General features: G+C 46.7%; 1 protein-coding gene across 5 annotated transcripts in view; it reads left to right on the forward strand.

Annotated features, from left to right (window-relative positions):
• NMT2 (N-myristoyltransferase 2) overlaps positions 1-26,795 on the forward strand; it is a 75,353-nt gene that overhangs the window by 21,052 nt on the left and 27,506 nt on the right. For all 5 annotated transcript variants that reach the window (XR_002336351.1, XR_002336350.1, XR_002336349.1 and 2 more), the window contains exons 2-8: positions 12,583-12,718; positions 17,690-17,834; positions 21,929-22,047; positions 22,141-22,232; positions 22,360-22,476; positions 24,773-24,943; positions 26,487-26,595. Coding sequence is in view for 2 of the 5 variants with exons in the window: in XM_021064837.1 (XP_020920496.1) it covers positions 12,583-12,718; positions 17,690-17,834; positions 21,929-22,047; positions 22,141-22,232; positions 22,360-22,476; positions 24,773-24,943; positions 26,487-26,595 (889 nt within the window). In the remaining 3 variants the exon portion in view is untranslated. The remainder of the gene's footprint in view (positions 1-12,582; positions 12,719-17,689; positions 17,835-21,928; positions 22,048-22,140; positions 22,233-22,359; positions 22,477-24,772; positions 24,944-26,486; positions 26,596-26,795) is intronic.

Genomic DNA, 26,795 nt, shown 5'->3' on the forward strand with positions numbered 1-26,795 from the left:
CCAGGCTGGCAGGGAATTCAGCTGAAAGGGGAATTCAGCAAAGAGAGGTGTGGCAGCTCTCAGCACTCTCACCTGTAGGGCACCTGCCCGTCTCCTCTTCCACTGGCTCAGCCAACAGCCTCCTAGGCCCCACTTTTTCTTTTTTCTTTTCTTTTTTTTTTTTGGTCTTTTTAGGGCCGCACCCGTGCACATGGAGGTTCCCAGGCTAGGGGTCAAATCAGAGCTGCAGCTGCTGGCCTACACCACAGCCACAGCAACGCTGGATCCTTAACCTACTGAGCAAGGCCAGGAAGTGAACCTGTGTCCTCATGGATGCGAGTCAGATTCGTTTCCGCTGAGCCACAAAGAGAACTCCTCAGCCCCACTTTCTAAGCTCGGCTGGGGGAGCTCGTGCCCCCTCCTCCTCACTGTTTGCAGGAGGGGGTTCAGAAATAACGAGTGAGCATGCAGAGTGTCTACCACACACCCAGGTAGGAAGAACCCAGCACTTCTTATGTCCTCCTGACTCACTCTGGGGTCATGGCACTTCTGGCACCACGTGGGGTGGAGGGGCTTCCCGTCAAGTATTTCTGCAAAGCCAGCTGGGCGTTCACCTCTGTTCTGACGCTGTCTCCTTGGAGACGGTGTCAGGTCCCATAGGTTGAGGGGTCAGTCTCACGAGACTGCAGCATCGCCACTTCAGGTGCCAGTCCCAAGTCCAGACTGTCACCTGTGTTTCTGGCTGAGGGGCTCCACATTGGAGGGTCCTGCAGCCCCCTTGTCGGGTTTGATTCATTTGAATTCACAAAACTAAGGAAAACATGATTGACCCTATAGCAGTTGATGATAAAAAGATACAATAGGAGTTCCCATCGTAGCGCAGTGGTTAACGAATCCGACTAGGAACCATGAGGTTGCGGGTTTGGTCCCTGCCCTTGCTTAGTGGGTTAAGGATCCGGCGTTGCCGTGAGCCGTGGTGTAGGTTGCAGACGCGGCTCGGATCCCGCGTTGCTGTGCCTCTGGCGTAGGCCAGGGGCTACAGCTCCGATTCGACCCCTAGCCTGGGAACCTCCATATGCCGCCGGAGCGGCCCAAGAAATGACAAAAAGACAAAAAAAAAAAAAGATACAATAAAGGAAACAGATGAACACACAGGTGGAAGGGATGTGTATGGCCCGGCTTGTGGGGCTAAAGCACAGAGCCTACATGCCTCTCTGTTCGCAACCCTCCCAGCACCACCTGTTCCCCAACCGGGAACTCTCTGAACCCTGGACTTACGGGGATTTTTATGAAGGCTTAGGATCAATTAGGATCCATTTCCAGCATCTCTTCCCTCTCTGGAGAATTGGGTTTGGGGCTGAAAACTTCAAGCTTCTGATCCTGGCTTGGACTTTGTGGTGACCGTCCAGGAGCCCACCCAGAGGCACCGCGTAGGAACCAAAGACACTGCTACCAGCCAGAAATTCCAAGGATCTAGGAACTCTGTGCCAGGGTTTGGGATCAGAGACCTATGTGTGTTTTCTCTATTATTTCACATATTGTTTAGAGAAATGAGAGACCTTCTGTTCTTAGGCAGCATACACTCCCGTGGGAAAAGCAGGTAAGAACACTGCATTTTGAGTGTGCTGATGGGAGGATGCTCAGATGGCAGGAGGGTCATTGAGTCAGGGCACCTGTTTCAGATTAGGATGGGGCAGGAAGGTTTCTTGGAAGAGATGCTTCTTGGCCTAAGTCTTAAATAGCAAGCAATTTGCTAGGAAATGAAGGAGAGGAGGATGTCCTGGCAGAGGAAGCAACACGCCTAAATGTGTAATGTATCTGTACCTATCGTTAAATGACTTATTCCCTGCCAGCCACTGAGCAGGCCCTGTCTCATTTAATTTACCATAGGCCTCCCATTTTTGTGTTACCTGTAGTCTTAGGAATACATGCTCCTAAAGCTTCCATTGTGGCTTAGCAGGTTAAGAACCAGACTAGTATCCTTGAGGATACAGGTTCAATCCCTGGCCTTGCTCAGCGGGTTAAGGATCCATCACTGCTGTGAGCTGTGGCATAGGTTGCAGCTGCAGCTCAGATGTGGTGTGGTTTTGGCTGTGGCATAGGGCGGCAGCTGCAGCCCCAATTCAGCCCCTAGCCTGGGAACTTCCATGTGCTCCAGGTGCAGCCCTAAAAAGAAAAAAAAAAAAAAGTATGCTCCTTAGAATAGAACATTGCTTTATTTAATGCTGTATTTTTTTTTTGTCTTTTTTGTCTTTTTTTGCCTTTTCTAGGGCCGCTTCCCGTGGCATATGGAGGTTCCCAGGCTAGGGGTGGAATCAGAGCTGTAGCCGCCAGCCTACACCACAGCCACAGCAACTTGGGATCCAAGCCGCATCTGCAACCTACACCATGGCTCACGGCAACGCCAGATCCTTAACCCACTGAGGAAGGGCAGGGATCAAACCCGAAACCTCATGGCTCCTAGTCGGATTCGTTAACCACTGCGCCACGATGGGAACTCCTAATGCTGTGTTTTTATGTTCCAATAACTGTTGCCGTTTAACAAGCCAGCCCTTTTATTATGCTCACATATCCTATGGGTTGGGATTTTGGAAAGGGCACAGCTGGAGGGCATTCTGGCTGGGGGTCTCTTGGGCTTATGATCAGGTTTCAGCTGGGACTGCAGTCAGCCAGTGGCTCCACTGCAGTGGCTGCTCATGGTGGCTCACGTAGCTGGCCAGGGGTGCTGGCTCTTGCCCCGGAGCTCACCCACCATGCCTACGACATGGCTTCACTAGCAGGTAGAGCTCAAGGCTGGAGATGAAGGGAACATTCCAGGAGAAGTGAGTGGAAGCTAGACTGAGAAGTCACATGCTGACACGTTTGTTGTGAATGATTGGTTGTGAGCGAGTCACAAGCCCATCCATCTGTGTCCTAGGGGAGGTGCCCTAGAGTCCATCTTGCCTTGGGAGAAGTCTTTACAATTTTGGAGACATATTGGGAGTTCCTGGTGTGGCACAGTGGATTAAGAATCTAGCTGCAGGTTGCTCCGGAGGCATGGGTTTGTTTCCCGGCCCAGCGAAGTGGTTTAAAGGATCCAGTGTTGGCACAGCTGCAGCATAGCTCACCTCTGAGGCTTGGATTCAATCCCTGTCCCAGGAACTTCCCTTTGCTATGGGTGCAGCCATAATTTTTTTTTTTTTCTTTAAGGACGTATTGGTGCATCTTCTGGCCAAAAATGATTTCCATTCTACCCCAGGTAGAATGCATTTGCCCTCCCGAGGCCCTTCTCCACATCCTGTCGTGTTTTGGCTTATATGTGAGGTTTGGGCGTGAAGCCCAGGATCTCATCATCTAAACCAAGTCTAGGTGTGGATGAGGCCTCTGAAGGTCCATCTCAGGACCCTTGAACCAAGTAGGTATGTTGACTGCTCCCCTCGTGCCCATCATGGAAGGGTGGACAGAGGCAGGAGAGCTGTGGTGGCTGTTTCCATTCCAAAGAGGGAAGCAGCCCCGCACAGCCAGTGGTCCATAGCAGGTCTGAAATCCAGCCAGGAACATGGCACCCATCCCTTGATTTGAGTTCAGGCCTAATCTTTAGGAGATGGGGTTCTCCGTAGTTCTGGCCTCTGTCCGTTCGGTTCTGCCCATTTTTTATTTTTTTATGGCCGCACCTGCAGCATATGGAAGTTCCCAGGCTAGGGCTTGAATCGGAGCTGCAGCTGCAGGCCTACACCACAGCCACAGCAACTCAGGATCCAAGCTGCACCTCCTGTGCCGCAGCTTGTGACAACGCCAGATCCTTAACCCACTGAGCAGGCCAGGGACCAAACCCACAACGTCATGGACACTGTGTCTTGTTCTTAACCCACTGAGCCACAATGGAAACTCGCAGTTCTGCTCTTTAAATCATCCTTTGAAAAGAAAACTGACCTTGCATCTGACTAAGTGATCTTCTCCATCTGCTTCCTGCCTGTAAAACACTAAGGGTTCCAAGGCCTCTTTGCACTTTGTTTCTGTTCTCTTTCAAGTTGATATAATTGTTTTCAAAAATGTCCTGGGGAGTTCTGTTGTGGCCTAGCAGAAATAAATCTGACCAGTATTGGTAAGGACACAGGTTCAGTCCCTGGCCTTGCTCAGTGGGTTAAGGATCTGGCATTGCTGTGGCTGTGGCATATAGACCAGTGGCTGCAGCTCTGATTCCACCCCTAGTCTGGGAACCTCCATATTCAGTGAGTGAGGCCCTAAAAAGACAAAAAAAAGAAAAAAAGAAAATGTCCTGAGCTTCCTGTTTCAATGTATAATCCACTTAAAAGCCATACCCACAAATCTCTTCATCAAGATAAGCTTTTTTTCTACCTCGTCTCTCTGTGAGGCTGAATGCTGGAGGATTGAGAAGCAGTGCTTTTTATTTATTTATTTATTTTTAATTTTTTATTTTATTTTTTTGTCTTTTTGCCATTTCTTGGGCCTCTCCTGCGGCATATGGAGATTCCCAGGCTAGGGGGTCCAATCGGAGCTGTAGCCGCCGGCCTACACTAGAGCCACAGCAACGCTGGATCCGAGCCGCATCTGCAACCTACACCATAGCTCATGGCAACGCCGGATCGTTAACCCACTGAGCAAGGGCAGGGATGGAACCCGCAACCTCATGGTTCCTAGGCAGATGTGTTAACCACTGAGCCGTGATGGGAACTCCTAGCAGTGCTTTTTAGAGACAGGAAAGAAGAGGAACATTCTTCAGAAACTTAGAGGGCCTTTTGTCTGGAATGGTCCATGGGGCACCACCTAGATCTTTCTGAGGTCCTAACCATGGGTCTTACATCTCCATCCCAGGTTTGGCTTTCCGTTCTGTGGTTGTTTGTTTTTTTCTTTTTCTTTTAATGGCTGCACCTGCAGCATATGGAAGTTCCCAGGCAGCTGCAGCTGAGGCCTACATTACAGCCATGACATCAGATCTGAGCTCCATATGTGTTCCATGCCACAGCTTGCAGCAACGCCAGATCCTTAACCCACTGAGTGAGGCCAGGGATCGAACCTGTATCCTCGCAGATACTATGTTGGTTTCTTAACCCACTGAGCTACAATAGGAACTCCTGCCTCTCTTGTTATATCTGCTTGTTAGTCTTTGGGTGACACAGCATGACCCCTGTGATAATAAACTATGTTATAAGGGGGCTTTCTTGTATTTAAAATGTATTTTTGAAAAGTAAGAACACAGTCCTTCGCATTGAATGCATTTTATTCAAATGAATTAGAAAGCAAAATATTTTTTCCAAATGTCATAAAACCAAAAGAGAAAACCTTATAAAAGGATATTTATGTAATTTTGGAATAGGGAAGACCTTTGTAAACAAGGCTTAAAAGCCAAAAAGCCACATGGTAAAATAAAATTAAATATTAGACCCCACAGCAATTTTAAGTGGATATACAAGGAAAAAATACCATAAATAAAGCTGAAAGCTAAAAACAAAATTGGATAAAGTATTTTCAAATCTAAACAGTAGACAATAGACTAAGCAGTGGAATGAAAATATAAGGATTAAATGAGATTAAAGTGCCCAGCATAAATTTTTCCCCCCTTTTTTGGCCACTCCTTGGCATATGGAAATTCCTGGGCTAGGGGTCAGATCCAAGTCACACTTGTGACCTGTGCCACACCTGTGGCATCATTGGATCCCTTAACCCCACTGTGCTGGGGTGGGGATGGAACCTGCGTCCTGGCGCTGCTGAGACACTGCCAATCCTATTGTGCCACAGCGGGAACTCCCCCGGAGTAAAAAATATATACATAGTTTTTATTAAAGTGTAATTGATTTACAGTGTTCCTTCAGTTTCTGCTGTAAAGCATAGTGACCCAGTCATATATACATATGCATGCTTTTTCTATCTTCCATCGTGTTCTAGCCCAAGAGATTGGGCATGGTTCCCTGTGCTGTACAGTAGGAGCTCATTGCTTATCCATTCTGAGTCTAACAGTTTACATCTAGCAGCCCCTCCCTCCCCCCTCCCCAAAATTCTTAATAAATGACAGGTTCCGTCCATGCTTTGATAAAGGGGACCCACAAAGCAGTTTTTTTCAAAGATGGCTAATAGAACACATACATGAATGAGCTCTTCATGGGGAAATGTAAATGGTCTAAAAACACATGAAAAGACACCGCCCCTCACTCCTGATTAAAGAAGGGACAGTGGAATCTACAGTGAGTGTCTTGGATCTATGGGTTACTGCCTGATGCTGGCCTGAGGAAATCCTGCCAATATCGCTTCACGCTTTGCTTCTGTTTCTCTCTCTCTTCACAACGCACCCCCCCCCACTCCCACCACGCGGGGCTCCCCCCCCCCACCGCAGTGGTCCCTCCAGTCCTTGGATATTGTTTTGTCCATCTTTGTTCTCCTTGCTTCTCAGGTTTGGGGGCTTCCAGATAAGGTTTCCCTTGCTGTCATCCTCAAGCTTAGGGATTCCATCCTCAGCCGTGTCGCCCACCAGGAAGCCCCCCAGAGATGCTTTGCGTTTCTGTCGCAGGGTTTTTGCTTCTTCTTGGTTCCTTTTTAGGATTTCTGTCTCTTTGCCCTCTGCTGCCTGACCGTTCTCAAGCCCCTTGCTTCATCCACTTGGGCCTTTGGCACGTTAATCGTGGACATTTCACATTCCCGCTCTGACAGTTCCGCCATCCGTGCCACGTCGGGCTCTGATGCTCTGTCCTTTCCGACAGCATCTTTGGCCTTTTGGAGTGCCTTGTGGTCTTTTTTCTGGGCAGCCAGACATGATGTCCTGAGTCAAGGGAACTGCTGTGCAGAGGCTTTGGTAACGTGGGGGTGAGGGCGGGAGCGGGGGGTGGGGCGGGAAGCTGTTTAAGGGCTGGTGATCAGGTCTCTTAGTGACCCTGTGCCTCTGCATGGTGGCCACGCAAATGCAGGAGAGGACAGCTGAAAGGGGATGGAGTTGAGTTTTTCCCTTCCCCAGATCAGTGAGGCTGTGGTACGGGTGTTAGGAAGCACCAGATGTCTAGATTGTTTCAGAAATGATTCCTCTTGGAGTTCCCATCTCGGCTCTACAGAAACAAATCTGACAAGCATCCATGAGGATGCAGGTTTGATCCCTGCCCTCGCTCAGTGGATTAAGGATCCTCTGCTGCTGTGTGCTGTGGTGTAGGTGGCAGACGTGGTTCGGATCTGGCATTGCTGTGGCTCTAGCATAGGCTGGCAGCTGTAGCTCCACTTAGACCCCTAGCCTGGGAACCTCCATATGCTGTGGGTGCGGCCCTAAAAAGACAAAACAAAAACAGTGATTCCTCTTGTTTGGAGTTTCATCCGAAATCAGGGGAGTAGCAAGTAAAGGATTTCAAACAAGGGCTTAATATGGTCCCATTTGCATCATTAATCAGATCACCCCAAAAGCCAGGAGAAAGATGGCAGGGAAGAGGGGAGTGTGCATATAGTTCTGACCTGTATGTGCATATAGTTCTGACCTGTACTAGAGCACTTGTGAAGTTGTTAAGCTGTATGTCCACTCTCGCCACTTGACGGTCAGCTCCTCAAGGGTAGACCAGCTCTGTGTTCCTTTTTTTTTTTTTTTTTGCTTTTTGCCATTTCTAGGGCTGCTCCCACAGCATATGGAGGTTCCCAGGCTAGGGGTCGAATCGGAGCTGTTTTGCCGGCCTACGCCAGAGCCAGAGCAACACAGGATTCGAGCCGCATCTGCAAGCTACACCACAGCTCACTGGCAATGCCAGATCCTTAACCCAGTGAGCAAGGCCAGGGATTGAACCCGCAACCTCATGGTTCCTAGTCGGATTCGCTAACCACTGAGCCATGACGGGAATGCCTGTGTTCATCTTTATAGCTCTAGTCTGTCACTGTAGACCTTTAATGAAACTAATTAAAATAAAAAGAGTTCCCTTTGTGGCTCTGTGGGTTAAGACCCCTACTAGTCTCCATGAGGACATGGGTTTGATCCCTGGCCTTGCTCAGTGGGTTAAGGATCCAACGTGGCTGTGAGCTGTGGTGTAGGTCACAGATATTGCTCAGATCTGGCGTTGCTGTGGCTCTGGTGTGGGCTGGCAGCTGCAGCTCCGATTCGACCCCTGGTCACATGTGCTCTGGGTGCAGCCCTAAAAAGAAAAAGTAAAATGGAATGAAAGTCACTTTAAAAAATGATTCTGCTTCCCCTCTGTCTGCCAGAAACAGGGGATTTTTCTCTGCTGTCTACTGTGGGAACTTGATTGGGCTCCCGGGGCGCGGGCAGGGGTGGGGGTGTTAAAACTCAGGGAAGTGCAAGAGACCCCTGTGGCTGAGGTTGTGACTCTCAGACTTGTCCACCTGTCACCTCTAGCACCACGTGAATGACAGTCCAGGTGTGCCTGCCTGAGCCCTGGTTCCCATGGAGACTCTGCTCCCGGAAGCCGCAACTGCCTGTATTCGCCTCTCCCTCCAATCTTAGGGGGCAGCAGTTTGTCCTGTGTCCTTGCCTCTCTTAGGGATCTCAGAAGAATTTTTCAGTCTGCTGGGATGGAGTGGTGACTTGTGAGCTTCTTACATACAGAACTAGAAACTGTTTGATTTACTGTTGGTGGAGTGGAAATTGGTGTATTTCCTAAAGTGGGCTTACCTAGCAACTAAAACTAAAAATGTGCATGCCCTCTGATGTCGCATTTTGGCCCTACTAGCACTTTTGGACATAGCATCGTGAATGCACAAAGATGGAAGTACCAGGATATTTTTGGCAGCAGCATTTTTTTGGCAGCACCCACAGCACACGGAAGTTCCTGGGCCAGGAATCATACTTGTGTCACAGCAGTGACCCAAGCCACAGCAGTGACAATGCCAGATCTTTAACCCACCAGGCCATCAGGGGACTCCTGCAGTAACAGTTTGAATGTAGGAGTGGTTACATAAAATATGACGAACTTCACGATCAAATGCTATCTAGTTGCTGAAAAGGAATGAGGTAGCTCAAAACATCCTGACATAAAAAGAAGTCCAAGGCACATTGTTGAGTGGAAGGAGGAAAAAAGCCAAGTTTCAAAATAGTCTGTTGAAGATGCAATTTTTGTTTAAAACTTACTTGTAGTGAAAACAAAAGCATGCTTAAAGAAGAAAGACGGGAGTTCCCATCGTGGCTCAGTGGAAACGAATCTGACTAGCATCCAAGAGGACGCAGGTTCCATCCCTGGCCTCGCTCACTGGGTTAAGGATCCAGTGTTGCCATGAACTGTGGTGTAAGTCACAGACATGACTCGGATCTGGTGTTGCGCTGGCTGTGGCGTAGGCCGGCAGCTGCAGCTCCAATCTGACCCTTAGCCTAGGAACCTCCATATGCCGTGGGTGCAGCCCTGAAAAAAAGAAAAAGAAAAGAAGATAAAGAAAGACTATTTTAGAAGAATTCATACCAGAAACACTATTGGCTGTTATTCTGGCTCCTCTGTCTGCCAGAAACATGAGGGGATTTTTCTCTGCCAAAATACATTAATGACATTTGTGTCATGTGTAATGAGTATGTACTTGATAATTAGGCAAAAGTTCAAGAAAGAGGAGTTCCTGTTGTGACTCAGCAGATAAGGAGCCTGACTAGGATCCATGAGGATATGGGTTCGCTCCCTGGCCTTGCTCAGTGGATTAAGGATCCGGTGTTGCCGTGAGCTGTGGTGTAGGTTGCAGATGTGGCTGTGATCCCGTGTGGCAGTGGGGATGGCGGTGGCATAGTCTGGCAGCCATGGCTCCTATTTGACCCCTAGCCGGGGAACTTCCATATGCCGCAGGTGCCTCCCTGGAAAAAAAAAAAAAGAAGAAGAAGAAGAAAGAAAATAGGTAGGAACAGATAGAGCTAATAAGTAAGAACAGTAGAACAGAACTGATTATTTCCATCACTTTTTTCTGAATCAAGTGATAATGTAATTATAACCTCTGACTCTAAAGTTGAATTTATCTTCTGGGAATACTCTGGTAGTATAGGCCCAAAGAAATGGAAATTTTACTTATTTTTTAACTTTGGAGGGCTGTGCCTGCAACATGCAGAAGTTCCCAGGCCAGGGATCAAACTTGCACCACAGCAGTGACAACACCAGATCCTTAGCCCCCTCAGCCACCAGGGAACTCTAGAAATGGACACTTCAGATCTCCTTGTGGGTCTTCTGGTTTTTCAGAAAATGACAGCTCTGAGATGACAGGGGTTCCAAAAAGAAATGTTTTACCAGTGAACATTTTTTTTCCACATAGAATTTTTTATTGTTAATACCACTAATAAAAGTCTTTATCAGGAAAATTTTCCTCCTCTGTAGAGAAGCACTTTTTTTTTTGGTTCTGTAGTGTCAAGATTAGTGGTTGGTTGTACCTAAGAGATGTTTATAATGATGTATTTTACAACATGTAAGCCTCCCTTAAAAGGCTGACTAAAAAATAAATGCGTGGAACAGTGATAAGTATGAAAGCTGTTTGATCTCTGTGATAAAGTTTATAGCTACAGTTTTCCTGCTTAAATGACATCTAGGCACCCTGCAGGGTGACTGAGTGTAGACATATTTTCTTCTGGGTTCCTGGAGCCAATTCCAGTGGGGCTGGGGGGTAGGGTGGGGGCTCCCCCCATAACACCTAGCAATGCTCAAGACACCAGCCAGGTGTCCTACAATTCAACTCAGTTCTGACACCGTCTATCCAGAGACAGCATCTGATTCCACAGGTTGAGGGCTCCCTCAATTGCCTCTTGCGTTGCAATTTTAGTTTGTTACGTGTGCTTCTGACTAGGCTACAGATGGAAGGTTCCAAAGACCCCTCTCCTTAGATTCAATTAATTTTTTAATGATTTATAGTTGGTTTACAGTGTTCTGTTATTTTTCTACTATACAGCAAAGTGACCCAGTCACACACACACATACACCTATATACATACATGTATTCTTTTTCTCACATTATCCTCCATCTAGATATAGTTCCCTGTGCTATACAGCAGGACCTCGTTGCTTATCCACTCCAGATTCAGTAGTTTGCATCTACTAACCCCAAGCTCCTTGTCCATCCCACTCCCTCCCCTCCCCCTTGGCAACCACAGGTCTCTTCTCCAAGTCCATGAGTTTCTTTTCTGTGGAAAAGTTTGTTTGTGCTGTATATTAGATTCCAGATATAAGTGATATCATACGGTATTTGTCTTTCTCTTTCTGACTTACTTCGCTCACTATGAGAGGCTCTTCATCCATGTTGCTGCAAATGGCATTATTTTGTTCTTTTTTATGGCCGAGTAGTATTCCCTTGTGTATATATTCCACATCTTATTAATCCATTCATCTCCCGATGGACATTTAGGTTGTTTCCGCGTGTTGGCTATTGGAAATAGTGTGAACTACCATATGACCCAGAAATCTCCACTCTTGGGCATATATCTGGACCAAACTGCCCTTGAAAAAGATACACTCACCTGTATGTTCATTGCAGATTCGATTAATTTGTTAGAGCAGCTCGTGGAATTCAGACAAACATTTACTGAGTAGATCACCTGTTAACTACAAAAGGAAATAACTCAGGAACAGCCAGATGGAAGCGCTGCAGACAGCAAAGTGTGGGACGGGAACGTGGAGCTTGCACTCTTTGCCCAGGCACCACATTCTCCAAACTTCCATGTGTTCACTAACCTGGAAGCCCTCTGAACTCCCCCCCTTTTGGGTTTTTATGGGGGCTTCCTTTACTTAGGCTGCTTGATTAGATCATTGGCCATTGGTGTCTGATTGGACCTCCAGGCTATCTGCCCTCCCTGAGGTCAGGGGGGTGGAACCAAAATTTCCAACTTTCTCACAGGGTTGGCTGCCCTGGCAACCAGCCCCCATCCTTAAATGCTACCAAAAGTCACCTCTTTAACATGACATAAAGAAACCTTTAAGTTCTCTTAGGAAATTCCAAGGGCTTGGGGAGCTGTGAGCCAGCCCTGGTGGGTTCAGTGGGTTAAGGATCCAGAGTTGTCACTGCAGGAGCTCGGGTTGCTGCTTGCTGCTGTGGTGTGTGTTCAGTTCCTGGCCCAGGAACTTCCACATGCTGAGGGCATGTGGGAAAAAAAAAACCCACACAACAAAAAGTACAAATATGCATGAAAAATATATTTGGTTATCTGAATTTTTTTACTTTTTTTTTTTTTTTTTTGGCTTTTTAGGGTTGCACCTGCGGCATATGGAAGTTCCCAGGCTAGGCTAGGGGTCGAATCGGAGCTGCAGCTGCTGATCTACACCTCAGCCATGGCAACACTGGATCTTTAACCCACTGAGCGAGGCCAGGGATTGAACCCACATCTTCATGGATACTAGTTGGGTTCATAATCTGCTGAGCCACAGTGGGAACTCCCTCTTTTTCTTTTTTTTTTCCTTTTGGCTGCACACACAGCATATGGAAGTTCCTGGGCCAGGGATCAAACCTGTATCTCCAAAGCAACCCGAGCCGCTGAAGAGAAAACGCAGGATTCTTAACTCACTGCACCACAGTGGAAACGCCTGTTTTTCTTAACAGTCATAACATTGTACACCATAAAATAGTCATTCCCTCCTGTGTATAACATGTGTTTTTCCTAAATGGTTAATTTCATGCTATTCAAACTTATTACATAACAACCTGTTGTTTTCACAATCTCTGTGACTTTCCTAACAGAAGTCCCGGAGGGGATTTGGGTGCCAAGAAGAAAAAGAAGAAACAGAAGAGAAAAAAGGAGAAACCGAATTCTGGAGGCACCAAGTCAGACTCGGCGTCTGACTCCCAGGAGATTAAAATTCAGCAGCCTTCCAAAGTGAGAACCGATTTGTTTTAACCTCCATGCGGTCTCTTGCACGTGCAGGCAGGTCGGTGCAGCTTAGCTTGAGTGCCCTGCCAGGTCAGAGGGGTTGGTAGGGCATTGCTGTGACTGTGTCTGGAGTGGCACTGATGCCTGCAGAATTGACAGCCTCCCCAGATAACCAGGAGGTCCTAGCTGGGCTTTTGCACCGATGTGGATTCGGCCTGCATTTTCCCATCTTCTCAGCAAAGCAGTACATAGGTTGTAGTCCTAGAAGATCTTAGTGTGACCTTGTTAGGTTTGTGGGTTTTTTTTTTTTTTTAAGTTATACTTAATATTTGATTCCTTTTTGTTCAGAACATATTCACACTTTCATTTTTCTGGGTGTCTAATTACCTGAGTAGCATAGCACCATCCGGCCACAGATTGCAGCAGGAACAGCCCTGAGTAAGTCTCACAGTGACTTGGAAGAGGACCCACCTGCAGTGGCTGTCCTGAATCCCACTGCCACATGGGAAATAGCTCTTGACATTCCCTCCACAGAAACATCCATTTTAGACCAAACCAGACGTTGTCTGGCCAGGTCCCGTGTCTTGTAAGCCTCTGGAGGTACCAGTGCCAGGTGCCCCTTCCCCTTGGGGCCACCCCTATCACCCTTGTGCAGTGGTCCCAGCGAAGCATAGAGCCCTCCATGCCAGCACCTCACAGCGCAAAGGGGTAGAGTGAGAAGTACAGCAAAACAGACGATCGGATTGTTGTAGCTCTAAGAAAGTCCAGTAGCACATGGGACAGCGTAGGAACTCAGCCCTGGCCCCCGGGGCTCTGGGGCTGTGTGTCTTTGCCAGGCCCTGTGCCTCCTTAAGCTCACCGCCTCTGCGCAATGCAGGCAGTGCCTTCTCCCCAGCTTGCAAGGGGGTTGCAGTTGGACCATCTTCATTGCGTGCATTTTATACGCTAACCATTAGAAAGCAATGGTTACCTTTGTGCATGTTCTGTGGGGTCTAAAATTTTTTTTCTTGCACAAAGTTTACATCATAAGACCTTGAGGGAGTCTCGCAAGTAACTTCGTTATTGTTGTTGTTTTGTTACCACCTGTTAACAGGAATCCCGGAGAAGGAAAATTCCTTGCTCCCATTTTTCCCTGCCCCCCCCCCCTTGAGGGGTGACAAGGAAGATCAGCCTAACTAGCTTTTCAGCTTGGTTCTCAGGTCATAAATAGTCTATTCACAGACATCAGTTCAAGGTAACTCCTGCCAGGTACATCGTAAGTTTGCGAGATTTTTTTTTTTTTCCATTTCTCACTGTATTCTTCATCACATAAATGAGGTGTTACTAAATACGGTTGTGACCGTCTCCTTATCGCTTTTGTCAACACCATCAGCTGCCACCCATCTCCGTAGCCCTGGTGATGTTGAGCCCTTCCCCCTCCCTCTAGTCACTTATAAAAGCGCAGCAGGAGGAACTGCTAGCGTGCTTTGGTAGAAAGTTCTGCTCTTTTTTAGTGAAGAATAAGCCATAATTGCTTTAATGTGGGCTTTTCGTTACATTTTTAAAACTGGGGCTCCTTTCCCTAAACTGGTGCCAGCTCGACATAACACCATACATTGCAATGAACTGTGCTTAGCGTATATTCTAGTCTACGTTCAAGAACCAAGATAACATGACACTTAGGTTCTTTACACTTCTTAAGTGATAAAGGACTGGGACCTTTTTTTCCAAGGTGTTAAATTGAAAAATCATGGCCAAGAGTACAGCTGGTTCTGAGTATGTCCCAAGAAGCAGGTATGGACAAAAAGGTGGGTCTGACTCTCACATGGGATATAACAGTGGGAAGGTAATGCAGGGTCAGTACACATTTTCACCTTGCTTTTTTTTTTTTTTGGGTCTTTTTTTGCCATTTCTTGGGCCACTCCCATGGCATATGGAGGTTCCCAGGCTATGGGTTCAATCGGAGCTGTAGCCACGGCCTATGCCAGAGCCACAACCTACACCACAAGTCATGGCAATGCCGGATCGTTAGCCCACTGAGCAAGGCCAGGGATCGAACCCTCAACCTCATGGTTCCTAGTCAGATTCGTTAACCACTGAGCCACGACAGGAACTCCCATTTTTCACCTTTCTTAACACCCTGTTTGGTGCTGCCTCAGAGAAGCTGGATGGATAAATTTAAAAGTTTATCATAGCTGAGTTTTCCCTTCTGCTCTGTCACCATGGATTTGTAAGTTGTACTTAGTTGAATCTTTAAGAGTATCTCCTATAAACATATTGAATCACCAAGTTGTGCACCTGAAGCTAATATATTCTAAATCAAGTGGACTTCTATTAAAAAAAAATTCCCATTTATTTATTTATTTATTTTTACTTTTTCTATTTATTGCCACACCTGTGGCATATGGAAGTTCCCTGGCTAGGGGTCGAATCGTAGCTGCAGCTGCCAGCCTATGCCACAGCCACAGTAACACCAGATCCAAGCTGCGCCTGTGACCTACGCCACAGCTTGCAGCAACGCAGTTGAGTGAGGCCAGGGATTGAACCCACATCCTCAGAGGTACTAGTCAGCTCTTAACCCACTGAGCCACAACGGGAACTCCTTCAGTTTTTAAAAAAGAAAGCATTTCGTAGTGAACATTAGGGTATGACTATTTCATGAATGGTAATTTCATGTCCAGACTGCTGGTCAAACTACTGAGGCAGAAACCACTCTGAGGGCTTCTTGTTGGAGTGGAAATTGCCAGTGGTTTCTTTGGAACAAAGATGTTGATGCATATTTGGCACAAAATGGTTGGAGTTTGATATGTTTGTGTTAGAGGATTTAACTCATAGCAGGAAGAAGAATTACCATGGCAAATTCGGTGCAGACACTGTAGGTATATTTTTGTAAGCCTGGGTTCTCCTTGGCCATAAGATAAATAGATGCACGTTCAAGCATTATTAGTTGAAATAGGCTCTCACTTCTTAATGAAGTTTTAGGTCTCCTGATCGATAGTGTTGTTGTGGGTTCAAGTGGATGGAAATTCCACTTTGCTAGCAGTGACTTCTGTCGGGGAGGCTCAAAAGAGACCCAAACAAAAGAAATCTAAAAATAGGAGTTCCTGATGTGACGCAGTGGGATTGCCAGTGTCTTGGGAGCACTGAGATGCAGGTTTGACCCCTCGTCTGGCACAGTGGGTTAAGGATCCAGCATTGCCACAGCTGTGGCTTAGGTCGAGACTTGTGGCTTGGATCTGATCCCTGGTCTGCGAACTCCATATGTCGCAGGGTGGACAAAAATGAAAAGAAAAAAAGAGCGAGAAATCAAATCTAAAAATATAATCAATTAGAAAAACAAAACTGTTTTGTTAAATTACTGTGTGTAATTGACATACAACTTATGATTTAGACTTCAATCAAAATATAAGTGAAACAGTTTACATAATTTGTGGCAGTTCTGGGTGATGCTATTAGACTTCTAAGTGGAGACATTAAGTCTTTCACCTGCCTCTGTTTAGACCCTAGCACTTTGTTTCTTAGAATCATTTTAGTGGCAAGAATCTTCGGAGAACCCGGGGAGTAAAGCAACCACAGGACGGTCTGTATTAAATAAACCCTGTTTTGTACTGGGTCAAACTAAGTAAGCCTCCCAGATTAAAGGATTTGTTTCAGACCACAGACTTCAGATTCAAAACTGAACAGAGCTGCTGTTGATAAACCACTGAGGGTCCATAGTACCTTTCCTTGGTCCCCACGGTGCTGGCAGGCAGAAGCCTCGAGGGGCTGTGAGATTCCTTCTGACCATTCCTGAGCTACAGTGAAGAGATCATCCTTTGTCTGGCATTAAAATCCTGAAACTAATCAATAATTGACATATTGGGAGTTCCTGTTTTGGCTCAGTGAGTTATAAACCCAGCTAATATCCATGAGGATGCGAGTTCAATCCCTGACCTCGCTCAGTGGGTTAAGGATCCAGCATTGCCATGAGCTGTGGTGTAGGTGGCAGACGCGGCTCAGATTCTGAGTGGCTGTGGCTGTGGCGTAGGCTGGCAGCTGTAGCTCCAATTTGACCCCTAGCCTGGGAACGTCCATATGCTAAAGGTGCAGCCCTAAAAAGCAAAAAAAAAAATAAAAAAATAATTTAACATATCGGAAAAACTCACCAATTTCCATATTCAGCCCTACCTACCACTCCCTCATTTCAAGAATAGTTTCATTTCTTTATGAAGTATTATTTAAGAGATTCCCCCCCCAAAAAAAAGAAGAAAAAGAGCTAAGAGTCTACAGAGATGTTAGGAATGTTGGTTTTGAAGAAGGACTTCAGAATTTGAAGACATTATCAATTTTATACATTTTACTTGCCTGGCCCTTGAGAGAATACGTTTTACTTAAAAGAGAGGTTATTCTCACCCCTTGGCTTGGGGAGAACAGGCTATGGTTGCAAAAGGACCTGAATTCATAGACGAAACTGCAGATCCTTGTTGGAAGTTTGCTTCTGGAGGAGCATCAGAATTAGGAGAGGGCAGAAAGTGGTCCAGGAGAAAAGCATCCTTTCTTGATGAACTTCTTCCCCAGCTCAGCACTAAATTCGGATTTCTCTCTTTCTCCTTATGACTGAAAATTTCCCTTGGCTGCCTGGTTTCCATTCTAGAAGTTATTTCCTTTGTCCACACGTTGCTCCTGCCGAGCCTTAACCCCAGCAGTGAAACCAGGGCTAGAGGCCAACAGGCTGCCCTGTGATAGTCACATTTGTGTTGCACTCACCCCTCTCCGCTGCTCCACCTGTGCCCGTAGAACTGCTCCGTTAAACCTATAGAACTGTTGCTGCCTTTAATGTCATAACGTTTGCTTCTGTTTTAAGATGTTAGCGTACTTGAGCCCAAGGTCCGGGCTTAGGGGAGGATTGTGCCTTTTTCCAGTGAACGCTGTCGTCTCTGAGGCAGGGCCACATGCACCTGCCCCAGGTTTGGGAGCAGCTTCCTCATATTTTGTGTCTGTGTGTCTTTGCCGTTGTAGAATGCCACCATTCCCATGCAGAAGTTGCAGGATATCCAGAGGGCAATGGAGCTGTTATCCGCATGCCAGGGCCCCGCCAGGAACATTGATGAGGCTGCCAAACACAGATACCAGTTTTGGGACACACAGCCGGTACCCAAACTAAGTAAGCCTGTTTCGCCTCCCCCCTCCCTCTCCCCAAACAAAGCTGGGTTAACAACAGACAAAAAACACAAAAGACGCTTGACTTCACTTCTGTCATTTGTTTCAGACCACAGGTTCGAAATTTAAGCAAAAGTAGTATTTCTCTTCTTAAAATAAATATTGGGTGGTGACATTGGCTTTTGGCAACAACAATTTTTATCTAATTTCTCTCCCTATAAAAAATCTATAGTTTCCTCACACTTCAGACATTAGTGTCTTAAATATATCTATAAAAGAGAGGTCTCCCCCATCTCCAGATTTTTGATTCTGATCTTCATGGAGTTGTTTTTTTTCTATGTAGATTTTTAGCAGTCTCTCAACTCACTTATCCCAAAAGACACAGAAGATTTGCCCTATTAAATCTTACTGAGATGGAAGGTTTTGCTCTTTTGAACAATAGGATTCTGAACCCTCGCCCATGAGGTTAATTATTACCAATGTGGTAAAATTCTAGTATAATAAGGACACTGGGTCCCCTTGTGAAGGCCTTTGTAAGAATTTTATGTCATGTAAAATTCTCTGTAATCAGCCTCATCCTTTCCTATTTGGCCTGCCCCATCCTTTTTTTTTTTTTTTTTTTTTAATTCAGAATCACTGTCAGTTTCCACAAAAAAAGACAGCTGGAATTCTGATAGAGATTATGTGGGAATCTGCAGATTCATTTCAGTTTTACCATCTTAACAAAACTGCCTGCCAGCCTGTGAACATGGCACGTCTTTCCATTTCTAAAGTAATGGTATTTAATGTCTTTCAGCAATGTTTTATAGCTCCCCCATATACATTCTACATTTATTTTCTTAGGTTTATTACTAAGTATTATTTTTTTATTTTTATTTTTTTAGGTCCACACCCTCGGCATATGGAAGTTACCAGGCTAGGGGTCCAATTGGAGCCGCAGCTGCCTGCCTATACCACAGCCACAGCAACACCAGATCCAAGCTGCATCTGCAACTTACACCACAGCTCATGGCAACACCGGATCCTTAACTCACTGAGTGAGGCCAGGGATCGAACTCATATCCGAATAGATACCAGTCAGGCTCGTAACCCACTTGAACCACAAGAGGAAACTCCTCACACTTTTTTAAAGTGACCATTCCTGGGGGTTCCTGCCATGGCACAGAGGGTTAATGATCCAGCTTGTCTCTGTGGAAACACGAGTTCGATCCCTGGCCCCAGAACTGTGAGTCAGAAATCCAGCATTGCTGCAGCTGTTGTGGAGGTCGCAGCTCCAGCTGGGATTTGATCGGTGGCCAGGGAACTCTACATGCCTCAGGGGCGGCTGAGAAAAAAAAAAAGTGATTGTTCCTTTCCCACCCACACCCACCCCAAGTAGCTTCAAAAGTATGCACTTCAGTATGTGAAAGAAATAAAAAAATTGGAGTTCCCGTTGTGGCGCAGTGGTTAACGAATCCGACTAGGAACCATGAGGTTGAGGGTTCCATCCCTGGCCTTGCTCAGTGGGTTAACGATAGGGCATTGCCATGAGCTGTGGTGTAGGTTGCAGACTCGGCTCAGATCCCGCGTTGCTGTGGCTCTGGTGTAGGCCGGTGGCTACAGCTCAGATTCAACCCCTAGCCTGGGAACCTCCATATGCCACGGGAGCAGCCCAAGAAATAGCAAAAAGACAAAAAAAAGAAATAAGAAAAAAATTGTCTTCACTAGAGTTTTCCTTTCTGGCTCTAGAGATGCACCTAGAAGAGAAGGATGGCTCTATAGAATGAATTTACAGGATTTTAAATGACGTTGGATTGAGGGGCCGTTAGCTACAGGGATATCGATTTCTTTTTTCTTTTCTTTTTGCTTTTTAGGGCCACACCCATAGCATATGAAAGTTCCCAGGCTAGGGGTTGAATTGGAGCTGCAGTTGCCAGCCTACACCACAGCCACAGCAACACAGGATCCAAGCCGTGTCTGCGACCTACACCACAGCTCAAGGCAACGCTGGATCCCCAACCCGCTGAGCAAGGCCAGGGATCGAACCTGCATCCTCGTGGATACTAGTCGGATTCGTTTCTGCTGCACCACAATGGGAACTCCTAGATTTCTTGATGTGAATGTATTGGGTGTGGCTAAGTAGTGCTGGTAGCTTTTGCACCACTGCCCAGGGGAGCAGAAGGCTGCTCTCAGCTGGCATCTAATCCCTCGCACCTTTCCAGGAAGACAGCCCCACTGCTGAGCTCATTTGGGCTCCTTCCCCAAATCCTTGCAGGGTTCTTGGGTTCCTAGAATGTTCCCTATGCACCTCGATGAAGGCAATGCCAGGTTAATGGCAGAAAAGGGAGCCTGAGGTTGGGGAGAATGTTTGAAAGTCAGGGGGAACACTGCTTCTTCGTCCCAGTTCAGACACACCCAGCTGTTTGGAGCTGCTTGAGAGCAATTGTCCCCTGATGTTATTGATGCATTAGCTAAGCCCTAAGTGACTCCCAACGGACCTCAAGGGAGTCTGGACACCAGGGCTGACCTGGAGGGGAGCTGGTAGAGTGGAGATCAAAGTACCAAGTCAGGGAGTTCCCACTGTGGCTCAATGGGTTAAGAACCCAAGGTAGTATCCGTAAGGATGCAGGTTCAATCCCTGGCCTTATTCAGTGGGTTAAGGATCCAGCGTTGCCACAAGCTTTGGTATAGGTAGCAGATGCAGCTCGGATCCTGCATTGCTGTGGCTGTGGTGTAGGCCTCATTGCAGCTCTGATTCTTCCCCTAGCCCAGGAATGTCCCATATGCTGTGGGTGTTGCCCTAAAAAGCCCCCCCCCCAAAAAAAAAGTGAAAAAGAAACTACAAAGGAATTAGTAAGAAGAGAAAAACCCCTTGGGGGCCAGTAGAAACCCATGACACCCTCCTGTAAAAAGGCCGATGGGGGACATGTACCTGAAGGTCATTTATTCCACAGATACATGTGCGTGTCTGTCACTAAAGGCACAGCCTGGGAAACGACAGTAGGAAAGTGGGGTAAACTGTGGTCAGGTGGGAAGGCCGTCCTCCGGGTAGGGAGATGCTCTAGTCCGGGCAGGCTGCTGTGAGAAAGCCATGTATAAGCGTCTCTATGGAAAACCACCAGTGGCCACGTGTCAAGGACAGGGGATGGGCCTTCTGAGCGGAGAGGCCACCACAGGGAGGTCCGTGGGGCAGAAGCCTTGGGAGCAGGGGTGGGTGGATGTGCTGGGGCTGACCAGGCAGCCTGCGGCCACAGTCAAGGGCCTGAGTTTTATCCCAGCCACATTGGGAAGCTGAGGAGGAGGAGCTGGAAAAAGGCACCATTGTGGAAACCACTAGAAACATCAGTGACTTGAGCCATGCTGCCAGCAGCCCAGATAGACATGAACAGTCCTGAAATTAATTTCAGATTTTGCTGGGAGGGGTCAGAGGTCATTGCAGCACACACACACCCCACCCCGCCCCGCCACCATTTGTAGACAGGCACAGTTAAAACCTCTGCAAGGCTGCCCTGTCCTGGCAAACTTGCATTGGCGGCAGTGGTACTGTGTGATTCGCTGCAGTCTCGGGCTTGAAACTGAGAAATCACTGTTGTTTTGTAATGTCCAGTTGGTCTTTTGGCAACCGAGGATTTCTTCTTTTATTTAACTGGTGAGATAGCAGTTACTGTCCACTGTTACATAACCACCCTGTTTCATAGTCTTGTTTTTTTGGTTTTTTTTTTTTTTTTTTTTTTTTGCTTCTTAGGGCTGCACCCAAGGCATATGGAAGTTCCCAGGGGTCGAATCAGAGGTGCAGCTGCCCGCCTACATCACAGGTGCAGCAACGCAGGATCTGAGCCGTGTTTGCAACCTACACCACAGCCCACGGCAACGCCGGATCCTTAACCCACTGAGCGAGGCCAGGGATTGAACCTGCAACCTCATGGTTCCTAGTCAGGTTCACTTCCGCTGCGCCACAACAGGAACTCCTCAGAGTCCCGTTATTTTTCAAGGTGACATTAAGCCCAAGAGCCCAAAACATTTTGTTTCACATAACTGACCTTTTGGGATCATCAGAATACTTTGTAATTGAATTGTCTCTCTTTTTGTCTTTTTCTCCTTCTCTTTTCTCTTCTCCAGATGAAGTGATAACGTCTCACGGTGCAATTGAAGCTGATAAAGAAAACGTGCGTCAGGAGCCGTATTCCCTGCCACAGGGTTTCATGTGGGACACGTTAGATTTGGGCAACGCCGAAGTGGTGAGTGCATTGAACCCAGCGCCTGGCATTGGCGGGGGTTGCTCCCGCGCGGGTCGCGGGCACCATAGGCAGGACGCTCGTTCGGTCTTGCAGCTCCGGGAGTTGTACACTCTGTTGAACGAGAATTATGTGGAGGACGACGACAACATGTTCCGGTTTGACTATTCGCCGGAATTCCTGTTGTGGTGAGTCTGGCCGGTCGCAGGTGCCTGGTGGGGCTTGGGGAGGGGGCGGGGGTTGGCCTGTCTCTGTCTGTCCCTGTTTTCTTGGACGCTAACCAGCATCTGTTTTCCTCACCTGCGTTGGCTTCAGGGCCCTGCGTCCCCCAGGCTGGCTCCTCCAGTGGCACTGTGGGGTCAGGGTGTCTTCAAACAAGAAACTAGTGGGGTTCATCAGTGCCATCCCTGCCAACATTCGGATCTACGACAGGTACGTGTTGAAGCTTGTCCTTGTCAGTGTTGATGGGTTGCTTTTTCAAGAATCACGGTTAAGAGGAGCTCTTTTAAATGACTGAATGCAGACGGTTGATAGCAGTAGAGGTTGTGGTGGGGTTTGGGGTGGGAGGGCAGAGGTGGATGGGAACTCTGTACCCTGCTCAGCTTGGCTGTGAGCCTAAAACGGCTCTAACAAAGTTTATTAATCCATAAAAAAAAAAAAAAGTGGGGCTGCAGGAGTTGACATTGTGGCTCAGGACAAGGGTTCAATCCTTTGCCCCACTTAGTGGGTTAAGAATCCAGTGTTGCTGTGAGCTGCAGTGTAGGTCGCAGACTGTGCTTGGATCTGGCATTGCTGAGGCTGTGGCGTAGGCCAGCCACTGTAAATCCCATTTGACCCCTAGCCTGGGAACTTCCATCTGCCACAGGTGCGGTCTTTAAAAAAAAAAAAAAAATTGGGGGGCTATGAACTGTAACAAAAAAAGGTCAGCTGTCTTCTCTCTTTTTTCTTTTCTTTTTTTTTTTTTTTTTGGTTGTGCTTGCAGAGTGTGGAAGTTCCCAGGCCAGGGATCAAACCTATGCCACACTTGCAGCCTGTGCCACAGCTGCTGTGGCAACTCTGGATCCTTAACCTGCTGTGCCACAGGGGAACTTCCTCTCTCTGCCTCTCAATCTTATTTATGCACGCACACAGATATGTGTATATGTACATAGAAGAGTGAGTAAAGCTGTAAACAGGTATTTCAGATTTGTTTCTGGACAAAAAAATTGCTTGAGGGATTTTTTAAGAAATCTTACTATTCTTAGGATATGTGTGTTCCTTTGGGGATTTTTAGCTGCCCCGCAACATGCGGAGCTCCCGGGTCAGGGATCAGATCTGAGCCGCACTCTCGACCCACACTGCAGCTGCAGCAACCCTGGATCCCTAACCCAGGGATCAAACCTATGTCCCAGCCCTCCCAGGACACCACTGAGCCCAATGTGTCACAGTGGGAATTCCTGTGTGTTCCCTTTATGCTTGAGTCTCTAGCCCAGAAAGTCAAAAATACAGCTATGACACTCAAAGATTTAATGCACAACAGATCCTGTCACCTTTTAATATACTGGGTGAGCTTATTTACTGTTAAAAAGTATTTGATCTCAAGGAGTATTTGGTGCCAAATGAAAGGTCTGCATCCCCAGAACCAGAGCAGAAGATGGGCTTTGAAGCTCTGGAATATTGACTGTAGCTCAGAAGAGCACCAGCTCTGACCTGATGGAAGCGCCTTCCCTGGGATCCCAGGAATGCGTTATACTCCAGAGCAACGTCTTACTAGATTCTGCCTCTGGGTGACCCAGAAAAAAAAAAAGCTGTAGAAACTTGTAGGCACAGCTGATCCAGTTTCTAAACCAAAAACTTGTACAAGACCAAAATTCTCGACTTTATTTAGAACAAGAGGGTTTGCTTCTCTACAGCCTAGAATTACGATCATTTTGGTGGGGGTGGGGGTAGGGAATAGCGTGTCAATCTGAAGTTGTGAAATATCTGAATGGTAGAGTAGTTTTCTTTTTTTTTTCTTTTTACGGCCACACCCGCAGCACGTGGAAGTTCCCAGACCAGGGGTCGAATCGGAGCTACAGCTGCAGGCCTACGACACAGATCTGAGCCTCGTCTGTGACCTGCACTGCAGCTTGTGGCACTGAACAAGGCCAGGGATCAAACCTGCATCCTCATGGAACAGTGTCAGGTCCTTAACCTGCTGAGCCACCACAGGAACTCTAGGATATTTTTCTTTCTTTTTTTTTTAATGATTTTTGTTTTTCTCCATTATAGCTGGTTTACAGTGTTCTGTCAATTTTCTGCTGTACAGCAAGGTGACCCAGTCACACATACATGTATACATTCTTTTTTCTCGCATTGTCATGCTCCATCATAAGTGACTAGACTAGTGCTATGCAGCAGGATCTCATTGCTTATCCACTCCAAAGGCAATAGTTTGCATCTATTACCCCCAAATTCCCAGTCCCTCCCACTCCCTCCCCCTCCCCCTTGGCAACCACAAGTCTGTTCTCCAAGTCCATGAGTTTCTTTTCTGTGGAAAGGTCCATTTGTGCCGTATATTGGATTCCAGATATAAGTGTTATCATACGGTGTTTGTCTTTCTGACTTATAACTTCACTTGGAATATTTTTCTTACTGTGTTAAAGGAGGCCTTTCCGTTTCTTCCTCTTTGAGATGTGGGTGTTCTTATTTTTGTTGGTAATGTTTTCATCTTACCTTGGCTCTAATTTTTAACATCTTTATTTCTTAGCGTGAAGAAGATGGTCGAAATCAACTTTCTCTGTGTTCATAAGAAATTGCGATCCAAACGGGTAGCCCCAGTATTGATTCGAGAAATAACCAGAAGAGTGAACCTGGAGGGGATCTTCCAGGCTGTTTATACCGCAGGAGTGGTTCTTCCTAAGCCAGTGGCTACGTGCAGGTAATAGCACCGCATCTTTATCTTGTGTGTCACTGGTACCTGACGCTGGGAGCCTCCCTGCCTTGTTGGGACAAGTGTTACTCTGCACTGACATAACCCAGAGGGAGTGGGGCCGACCTGTGATGATGTAGGTGGTTGGAAGCAGAGATGGAGAGAGAACCACTGGCCAGCCTTCGTGCAGTAATCCCTCCAGCCACGCGGATGCTCACGGCGCTGCTCTCCATCCAGTTCTGTGTCTCCCATTTGAAAGCCTCGCCTCTTTCGGCCTTGGGAGACCCAGGGCATCAGGATCTTGAGCCATCCGCGTAGTGGTGTCGTCTTTCCTTCTCTCACAGTCAGGGTTATAGCAGGGCTCTAACTACTCCAAAAGCTGGATACATGGCAGCTGAACAGCCCTGACATATTCGTTTGCTAAGAGTGAGAAGGCGAAAGTCCAGTTTGTATTACCTCATCTGCTGTTATTAAGCTTTCCAAGGTTAATCCAGTAAGAAATTTGTTTATCAGATTGACCTTTGACTCATCTGTTTCTAGAGCATCCGAAAGCGCTTAGCACCCTCTATTTTTTTTTTAATCTTTTTTGGCCGCCCCAAGACGTATGGCGTTCCGGGGCCAGGGATCAGATCTGAACCGCACTTGTGATCTCACCACGGCAACACTGGATCCTTTAATCCACTGTGCCCGACCGGGGATCAAACCTGCATCCTAGTGCTGCAGCGGTGCCTCCAATCCCCTTGTGCCATAGTGGTAACTCCTCCCTCTACTCTTTTTACTGACTCTCATAAGAAGGAACTTCAGAAAAACAGTATAAAAGACAAAACTGTAAAATGACTCTCTCCTATTAAATTATTCTTAAATAAACAGAATAAGTAAGACTTTTTAAGACGGTCATTCATCCTGGTACCTAAGCTGGAATCATTTAAGAAGTTCAAGCTTGTTTCTCAAAAAAAGTTTTCTTCGGTGTTTATTATAAACATGGGAAGACTACTAATTTAAGGGGAATATTTTCATATTTTTTCAACTTTTTGGTTTGCCTTCTTAGAATCTGTACTGATCGTCAAATACTTAAAAACTGGGCATTATCAATATTTCTTTTGCAGTTTTAAGACTTTACTGAAAAAGATGAAAGTTTACAAACAACAAATGAACATAATTTAAAGGTAGAAAAATGACTGATAAAATAATTGTGTAGGGAGTTCCTCCTGTGGTGCAATAGGATTGACAGCATCTTAGGAGTGCTGGGATGCAGGTTCGATCCCAGGCCCGGCAGTGGGCCAAGGATCCGGAGCCGCTGCACCTGCAGCTTAGGTTGAAATTGTAGCTCAGATCTGATCCCTGGCCTGGGAACTCCATATGCCTCGGGGTGGCCAAAAAAGGAAAAAAAAAACAAAAAAGTAAAGAATTGCATAGGAAGAGGGCCAGCACCCAGGACTGCACTGGGCCCAACGTAAGTGTTTATACAGAGCTTCTGTAACAGTTAAGCTGAGACGTAAAAACTTGAAGAGTTAGAGATCAATCAGATCTTAAAACCTTTATTGTATTCCAGATACTGGCATCGATCACTAAACCCCAGAAAATTGGTAGAAGTGAAATTTTCTCACTTGAGTAGAAATATGACTTTGCAGAGAACAATGAAGCTGTACAGACTTCCGGATGTAAGTAAGAATGATCTGCAGTTTTTCGAAGCCGTTACCTCAAGCTTTTAATGTAGACAATAACTATTTGCAGGAAGCTAAAAGCTGGCTCCCATGTCTGAGGACATGAATATGTAGCTAAAAAGACTACGTGGAACTCTAGGGACTTCATTTGGAAATATCAAGTGGGGTTTTTTTTTTTTTTAAGGCTTTTTTTAAGT

The sequence above is a fragment of the Sus scrofa genome, chromosome 10 (assembly GCF_000003025.6).
Source record: "Sus scrofa isolate TJ Tabasco breed Duroc chromosome 10, Sscrofa11.1, whole genome shotgun sequence".
Lineage (NCBI taxonomy): Eukaryota > Metazoa > Chordata > Mammalia > Artiodactyla > Suidae > Sus > Sus scrofa.